General features: G+C 34.8%; 1 protein-coding gene and 1 pseudogene across 2 annotated transcripts; one reads left to right on the top strand and one right to left on the bottom strand.

The window, feature by feature from the left end:
• Nucleotides 1-884: 884 nt before the first annotated feature.
• LOC116117627 (60S ribosomal protein L37a) lies at nt 885-2,855 on the top strand. 2 transcript variants are annotated; one of them, XM_031403650.1, is made up of 5 exons: nt 885-956; nt 1,501-1,540; nt 2,142-2,230; nt 2,332-2,414; nt 2,505-2,855. In XM_031403650.1, exons 1-5 carry the CDS (start codon nt 954-956, stop codon nt 2,566-2,568), a joined length of 279 nt encoding a protein of 92 aa, XP_031259510.1. In that variant the 5' UTR covers nt 885-953; the 3' UTR covers nt 2,569-2,855. The 2 variants fall into 2 exon arrangements, with proteins under 2 accessions (XP_031259510.1, XP_031259508.1); XM_031403648.1 differs by lacking the exon at nt 885-956 and having other exon boundaries at nt 1,495-1,540.
• A 2,784-nt stretch (nt 2,856-5,639) lies between these two features.
• Nucleotides 5,640-8,939, bottom strand: LOC116117631 (annotated as a pseudogene).
• Nucleotides 8,940-9,145: the final 206 nt, after the last annotated feature.

A 9,145-nucleotide genomic window follows, 5' to 3' on the forward strand; every position in this document is an offset into this window, starting at 1 on the left:
GTAGGCTTGGAATTACCGTTGCATAAAAGCACTATGTTTCCCTTTTTTTTTTTTTGTTTTTTTTGTCAACTCGTATTTTATCATACAAGAAAAAATTGTAAAAAAAAAAAAAAAAATATCATACCATATTGTGTTAGATTAATAATAGAAATGTATTATATAGAAAAAATTGGTTCTATATGATTCGGTATTATCGTTTTTATAGTGGGGGCGTTTTAATATTTTTAGAGGGTTCTTTTATTTGTTCTAAGGACATTTTTGGCAATTTAGAGGGAGTTTTTTTAAAAAGTAAACAGTTCGATTTTGAAAAACCAAAAATCGAAAACTATACCGTACTGTACAATTAAAAAAAAAAAAAAAAAAAAAGGAACGGATTTTTTTTGCTAAAAATCCATACCACACTAAAACCATTTTAATTTTCAATTTAGTATGGTTTCACGGTTTCTTTGTCCACTACTACGTGAAATAATTCCTTTATTTTTTTAATAAATAAATATAATCTATTACTAAGTGACGGGGCTGGAGCTGTGAAGAAATCAAGTTTGTTAATCATGTTTGAGTTTTGTTCAACAATTTTCTAGATATTTGTATTGTTAACCTAAATTGGATTATAATAGTCAACTTCCCATATGCCTCTAACACCAAATGTGTTTCACAATATTCTACATTCCATTCTGAAATCAAAATACATTTAGTGATGACGATTTAAAATAAAAATTCCCCTAAAAGGGTTAAATAAGTAATTATATCGAAAAGTAACAAACAAAAATGCGAGTTGGGTTTACTATTAGGTTTGGGCCTAGATTTTATGACTGTTCCATACAAATGTCTACCCGACCCGTTTAGTCAATCCCATATAAAACGCAATAAAAGAAACCAACTAGGGTTTCTCTGTCTCAGTTTCAAAGAGCCGCAGCTTGCTCAAGAGTTAGACCATCTTCGCCCTCACAACCATGGTACACTCTCTTCTTTTCTCTTTACGCATAATAACTGTTATTCTATTTTTAGTTTCAAGTTACTTAAAATTATTCTGGATATATAGGAAAGATGATGTTACCTACAATGTATTTGTGGTGATCTATTTCATTTAGGTTTCGTAATTAGATTTTGCTTAAATTTTCAATTTTTGTTTTTTACCGTTTTGTACTGATTTTAAAATTTTCAGTCTATTAATATGGAGGCTAAAGATTTTTTATCCCAAGAACGGTTGAAAGGAATAGAAAAGCTGATCATTATGGTTTCAAAGTATTTGCTGCTTGTCCTCTTTTCATTGCATATATGGCATTGAAGTGATTTGTCCAATTGTGATGGTTCCTTATGCCCCTCGCAAAAAATTTCCCCGTTGTTATACAGTTGTGCATTATGGAATGTATTTAGAGTATCAAAATTTCCTGAAGACTATATTCATTCAAGGAAAGATTAATGTATATGTTTCTGTGCATATCACATTTATTTTCACTTGGTGTAATGTTCTAAGTTGAAATGTTTTGCTTCATGCAGACTAAGCGAACAAAGAAGGCTGGAATCGTCGGAAAGTATGGTATGTGTCAATTAAATTACTGAATGAGAGGCTAGAATTTTTCATCTTGGGGTTCTCTTTATTAGATAATATTGGACGTGTTTGGATATTTATGGGCTGATAATGGACTAACATCTACCTTAATGAAAATTAGTGGTTTGGTAAAGTGTTAGTTTTCTTTTCTTTTTCTATTTTATAAATTTGAGGTATCGATTTTTTTTCCAATTTATTGATGCATATGATCTGTCAAACAAAAGATGTTCTTTTGGTTGAGTCTTGGTTTATATTTGGGTTGTAAGATTCAAATTGAAATTAATGTTAAAAGCATATGATATAAATGAAAGTAACGTTAAAGGAATCACCGTGTGTCAAATTTTAGTTTTATTCTTCCAGTGTGTAGATTTATTAGTTTTTGCACATTCTTCTTGTTTCGTTATTAATATCAGTAGTAGTTCCACTACTATCAATACTACTCCTACTAGTAATTTATTACTATTGCCTATATATATAGGATAAAACAATCTTTCTATATGTATACATGAATATTGTAAAATATTCACCTTTGAGTTCAGTTGGAACTATGTTGTGAAGATTTGGACCCTTGATTCATCTCTTCATGCAGGTACTCGTTATGGTGCCAGTTTGCGGAAGCAAATTAAGAAGATGGAGGTTAGTCAGCATAGCAAATATTTCTGCGAATTTTGCGGGAAGGTATGATATTTGTTACTATATGTTAATTTGATAGTTTGATTATTGCTGTGAGGTAACTAGTAGAATTGCTACTTGATTCTAATGGTTATTTTTTACTGCAGTATGCAGTGAAGAGGAAAGCTGTGGGAATTTGGGGCTGCAAGGACTGTGGGAAAGTAAAAGCAGGCGGTGCCTACACTTTGAAGTAAAATTCCTTGTTTTTATTTCTCACTTTTTTTATTTTTGAATTCTTTCCAATTGACTGAATGGTTGCTGGTTTTGTTTATATTTTCAGCACTGCTAGCGCTGTGACAGTGAGGAGCACAATCCGGAGGTTGAGGGAGCAAACTGAAAGTTGAGCTACCATTGCTTACTTCTTAGAATATATGCTTATTAGTCTTTGATATTGCTTTTTTGAATATGCAAAAAAACTATTTGGTGTTTACTTGAAATTGCTGCAGTTATTTTGACTTGCTAAGTTTATAGGTAACATCTGTTTGTTTCCGGTCAATGAAAGTTTTCACTGTAGGATTTGCTCAGATATTTTCATTTAAATTCCTCTGTGAAACATTGTTTAGTTGATTAAACTGTGGTTTGCTCAACAATTTTTACCCTTAACTACTAGTATGATACTTTATTCTGGGAAGGCTATGTTAAGAATGAGTTGTGTTGTGGATAGGTAATTGTGGAATGTCTGTTATTTGTAGATCTTAGTCACCATCATGGAGCCATGGTGTATTAGATTAGGTGTTGCGCTACATACAGGAGAAGAATTGTCTGGAGAGGCAGTAATAAAATTAGTTTTCGATGCTTATCTACCAACCTAGTTTGTTGCTTGTGATAGTGATATTAATAACGATACTAGATAACAGGAATTTTTAAAGTTTAAATACCTGTGGCATGGTAAAATTAAAAGAGTAACATTAGTCTTATAAAGAGGTATACAAAGAGACAATCTTTGCCTTTAAAAGAAGGAAAAGAGAGAGAGAGAGAGAGAGAGAGAGAGAGAGAGATGTAATCATGAATTTTAAGGATAAGGATTGTTTTTTTGTATCGTAAGGCTAGCGATACTCAAATTAAAAATGTTGCTTGTGCAAAGAAGTGGACCAGAAGTAGATGAAGTGTTGCTGCAGCGTCTCCACTTACAACCTAAAATGTTTGGCCCCTTGCCGAAAGAATATGATACCGGTGCCGTGTTTCCCGATCAGATATTGATTTATTTACAGAGGCGTTCTTTGCTGCAAAGCAAGTTCATTACCCAGAGTTGATTTTGAGCTGTTTGTTGGATAAGACGGAATAATGATGATATCTTTCACCTTTTTTATGACTCCATTGATGACATCTGATTTGACGCCATCCATCAATAAATCATAAAATGTGATGATTAAATACACTGTTTTAAAAACCGGACCGGCCGGCCGGTCCAACAGGTTGGACCGTGAACTGGTCACGCGTCTGGTTCGGGTCACCCTAAAAAAGCTATTATGTATTGAACCGTTTTAAACCGATTGAAAACCGGATAATAACAGTGAACCGTCGATCCAACCGAACTAGTGGAAAGACCGGTCCACAATTTTACAATTCCTAACACGTGACAATCTTCTTCTCTATCAGGCAGCCCTTTCTCATCTTCTTCTCTTTCAGTCTTTCTCACTTTTTCTCACGAAAATTTCTCAGCAAACACCTTGATCTCTGTGAAAATTCTCACAGTTTCGGCTCTGTCTTCTGTTCTCTTTGAAATCCCACCCAAATCGCATCTGAACTCTCTAAAATCGACGACGACGTCTTCCTCCCTCGTTGGAAATCGACGACGACAACTCCATTCGTCTATCCAGGTAATGCCATTCCTCGCTCCCTTTACATTTAAGTTTAACACCTTTTACATTTTTCAATCTATAGAGCGGTTGTGGTTGTATTGTAACAATACTATTGTTTACCTTGAGTGAATCTTTGTTCATAAGTTGCTGTTTTTGACCCTTGGCTGTGATTCTTTTTGGTATAATGATTTCGTTTTTAATGCTTAAATGTGATTTTTTTGTTTGCAATTATTTTTACTGTTAACCGGCAACAATTGAACCAGTTACACGCCATTCATAGGTTCATCTCTAATACGTATTAGAATTTTGGAGAAACTCTGGTTCAACCATCTAGCAGGAGGAATGCTTGCTTGCTGAATTAAATGTTGATGAACTTGTTCTGCGTATTTGCATTTTGCTGAAGGTAGTTTGTTTCCAAAGAATGTTGGTGCTCAATGAAATAGAATCCTTTATATTTACTTTTTCTGTGGAATTAAATGTTGATGAACTTTTTCTGCGTATTTGCATTTTGCTGAAGGTAGTTTGTTTCCAAAGAATGTTGTTGCTCAATGAAATAAAATCTCTTATATTTACTCTGTTATATCACCGGAATGCATGCATTTTTCTGCGTTTATTTTGCCAGTATTAAACTAAATTTGATCCCAAAATGTGAAGGCAATTTTTCATGTATCACCGTAGTCATGATGACAGCTAGTATACATATATATGGAGGCTATTTTTCTGGTGAATTCTGAATTGGGGTTTGTTAGTTTAAGATTTAAACATGGGGTCTAGTTAATAAATTCGACTGAACCAAAAGAAAAGTGATTATAATTTGCTGAAAATGTGTGAACCACCGTTATCATTTTAAACAAATGATTGCATAAATAAACATCATGTTTTTTGTTAATGTGCTGACATCATCATACTGTGTGATGATGTCACTGGTCTAACCGACGGTCCAACCGGTTGGACTGGTTGAACCATGACCTGGGCAGCAGAAAGGGTTGCCCTCCGATCCGATTTTTAAAATAATGGTTAAATACCATAAAATTAAGAACTGTCATGGATAGTCGACTCTCGAGAAGACCATCGTCTTAAGCCACTGGGCTGTTTTATGGGGGCTAAATAATTAGAAGATAAGAGTACATTTGCACGTGATAATCTCACTATTATTGGAAGTTGATGCATGATATTTTGCATTAACAATATGCTTTGCAACACTGGTGTTAAAGAAACTAGAAACTAGAAAAAATATGTTGCATGATATTTTTTCATATCCCCTTAAAGCCAGGGAGGCATACAACGCTGGCTGGACAAATTTATCCACTACCAGTAGACCCACAAACACAACTGCTTACATATTACAAGACGCAAAATAGATGAGCTAAGTTTTGGCACCTTCGTGCCATCTTTCAAACCTCTCAACTTATGTACATGTTATTCAGGCTAGAAAAGAGGAACCCCATCTTGCTCCACATTCTGCCATCTTACTCTCATGACAGAATGTGGTTCCAAGCATGTACCTCTTGCTAATGCGAAGAAAATAACAACTACCACCAAAGTCTAAGGAACAGCGTAGGAAAGGGAGAAAAAATCCCACTTTCTCCGTGCTCTCATGTTCACTCTTTTTCTAGGAAAATGAAAAGAAAAACTGAAATGCTTGTAGTTAATTGCATAAACATGATTCTGAAACCATTTGCCTTTTAAGGATCAAGAGTCGGCATATCATCACTGTCACTGTGGTGCCTTTGATTTTGAACAGCCTTTACAGATGCAACTCGCGCGAATTGGCTGCTTTATTGGCAGCGGCAACTGCTTTATTCACTCTTTCGTCCACCTTTGCAATGTCATTGCTTTGCAGCAGCCGTGTGCTTCCTGTTAAAAGGCGAAATCAATATTAATTAATAATTCCAACAAAACTAAAAATGTTTAAACATTTATCCAAGGGTCACAAGCACCAACTCAGAACAAGTATAATAGGTTACAAAAGCACCAAATATTGTATGATCATGGCTGACAATATGTAAAGTGTGCAAATACTAAATCAACCATATGCTCAAGTGGGTCTGGCTAGTGTAATCATGTAACAAACCATGTTTCACTTTTAACCTAACTTTTAAAGCAATAGACATGAGCTACCCTACAGAACATAAAGTGAATAAAGCATTGTGCCAATCCAGATCTGAATCAGCCCAATCTAAGTTTAATCACATAATTTTGCAGAAAACACATATTACCATAATTAACCTCCAATTCCCCATGCCAGGCAAACACAAATGCTTAGTATTTCTAATATTTGAGCTAGCAAGCTAGTTTTCCTATACATTGATTGATTTAGAATCTAAGATACAATTTTCGATGTTATGACAAAAAACTAATGAAGCAATGGAATGTAGTCATCTCCTTCAGTAAAGACTTCACACTTGCATTTTATTTTCTAAAACTAAGTGTTGCGCTGAATAATCTTTGTATTCCAAAACATATCATTTTCACAAGGAGGCAAAAAACAAAGTTACCTGGACAGCATTCAGAACCTTGAAATGGTGACAGGATAGGGAGGTCCAGGATGCGTGTTTCGTGTGCTTGGAACATCAAGAACCCCATTTTGCAGTGACCACACTCTGTCTCACCACTTCTGAAAGTATACATACCAAGACCTGCCTTCTCCCTCATGCCAGGCCCCCATACCGATGTCCATTCCCAAATTGATAAACTCCCAACCCGTGCATCCTGTCTGCAAAATATTCTCCTGAATTGTGTCCCCATCTGCATGGCAACAATGCCAGTCATTAAAACCAAAAATCACAAGTAACAAGTGTATTCATATTGCACGAGGATCAAGATTTCTTACCATCACCAGCCTATGGAATATGGATTAGATTAGAAGTTAAACCACAAGTAAACATAAAAGGGGAGGAAATGGGAATATCAAAATGATATCAACCAAAAAGTAGAATTCTAATATTTTTAACAGCATAAAGGTTCAATAAGGTAACCGACCTCAAATTCGAAATGGCTATGAAGTAATTTAGAAGACAATAACACAGAGAGAAGACGCAATATACCAATTTATATTCATAAGACTTAAACTACAAATAAAATTTTCTCCAGGTGGTAATCGTTCAACTATTATAGACCTCATAAAATTGTTTATTTGAAACCAAAACAGATGAGCAAAATCGGAACTGACTAATGTAAAAAAAAACAGCATTTCCTAAACTATAATCTGGTAGAAGATATTAGAAAGCCTATACATAAGATAAATACAAACCTCCATGACTCTATATACATAAGCCGAATAAGCTCATATATCTAGGCTACCTGTAGACCCAGTAACTCAAAAGTGACATGATCACTAATTATCATTTTCTAAAATCTACTAAAAACCAGAGCAAATGATCATAATAGAACACCTCAAGAAAACATGTGCCCACACCTCAATAAACCCTAAAAAAACACAAAATAACCATCTTAACACACCACAGTCAAGCATCAAATATTATACCAAATAGGATAAAAAGTATCCACAACTATAGAAGCATCCATTCACAAACCCCAAATATTCAGATAAGTTACATTTGAGCGTTGAATGGACAACAACATACCAGATAAGAGCATATCGTGCACAAAAAAAATCCAATGACTATCCATCCACTAATTAAATAAACACATCAAAGGAACCAATATTCAATCAAAAATACCTGAAATGGTAATGACCAAGGCCATGCTTGACACCCCACTTGAACTCCCCAACATACATACTCCCATCCACACAAGTATGTACTCCACATCCATGACACTGCCCATTAGACCACTCTCCAGCATAAACATCACCAGTGTAAAACCCATATACTCCAATTCCATGCCTCAATCCTTGCCTATATTGCCCTCTATATCTGCTCCCTCTAGCCCATGTCTCCACTCCATATCCATCATACTTTCCATCAATCCAATCACCCTCATACCTCCCTTTCTTATAATAGTAATAAACTCCACTTCCTGAACACTTTCCTCTATGAAACTCCCCCTCATACACATCCCCGTTACTGTAAACCTTCACCCAGGAACCTGAAATTGGGTTCTTCGCCGCTTTTGGCTTTGACCCAATTGACCAAACAACAGGTCTAAGAGGTTCTTTTAACGATGAAGTGTTTAAAGAAGTGAACTTTATTGGTAATGAGCGAGAGAGAACTAAACGAAGAGAAGGAAAACGAGGGAGTGCAAGATTGAGAGAGATCACAAAAAGGGTTATAAGAAAAGCAAGAATAGAAAGCAAACTTAACACAATAAAACGGTGAGGATTGGTGAAGAAGATATAGAGTGAAGGAAGTGAAAAGAGAATGAGAAACCTCAAGTGAAATCTAAGCAAACAAAAACGGCATAGAGTTTGAACAAGTTTGTGTGCAGAAGAGTTAGTGGCAAACGAGAAACACAAAAAGGAGTGTGAAGAAGATTCAAGATTTAAACTTTTGTTGTTTTGGTGATGGTTGAGAGAAGAAAAAGTGGGGGAGTAGGAGAGCGATTGTGTCATCATAGGTCTTTTATGTGGAGTAGAGAGAAGGGTGATTTCATGTTGAAACTGAGATTGAGTTAGTGGGATTTGGATATGGAGATGGGTTTGTTTTTGATTGGTGTGTTGTTGTGGGGTTGAAGAATCAAAACTGGTTCTACTTGAGTTTTCTTCTGTGATCTGATGTTCAGATTTCTTTTGACGCATTTAAATACAACTCTGACAATCAAAATCGCTTCTTGAAGAAATGGAGTTTGAAGGAATTAGTTTAGAGTATGTGTGTGTTCTGGTTTTGTTTTGTGCTGAGAAGACAGAAGAAGTTGAAGTGGTAAGAGAATTGTTGGAGTGAGAAATGACCCTGTTTTAAGTTATCTCAACTGTCATCTTCTTCTTCTTCTTCTTCTTCTTCTTCAAGATTATATTATCTAATTTTGTTAGTTGTATATTTACATATAAAATTTTTGCTATCTAGAAAAGAAAATATCAAAATAATCTCAACTTGCAAACGTAACTATAAAAAAGACTATTATTATTTTAAATAATGTAAAACTTAAATATAAGATATGAATAAGATAACATTCTTCAAGAAAAAAAAAAAAAGGATTAAACAAATATAGAGTTTAATTG

This window comes from Pistacia vera, unplaced genomic scaffold, assembly GCF_008641045.1.
Source record: "Pistacia vera cultivar Batoury unplaced genomic scaffold, PisVer_v2 Contig82, whole genome shotgun sequence".
Classification (NCBI taxonomy): Eukaryota; Viridiplantae; Streptophyta; class Magnoliopsida; order Sapindales; family Anacardiaceae; genus Pistacia; species Pistacia vera.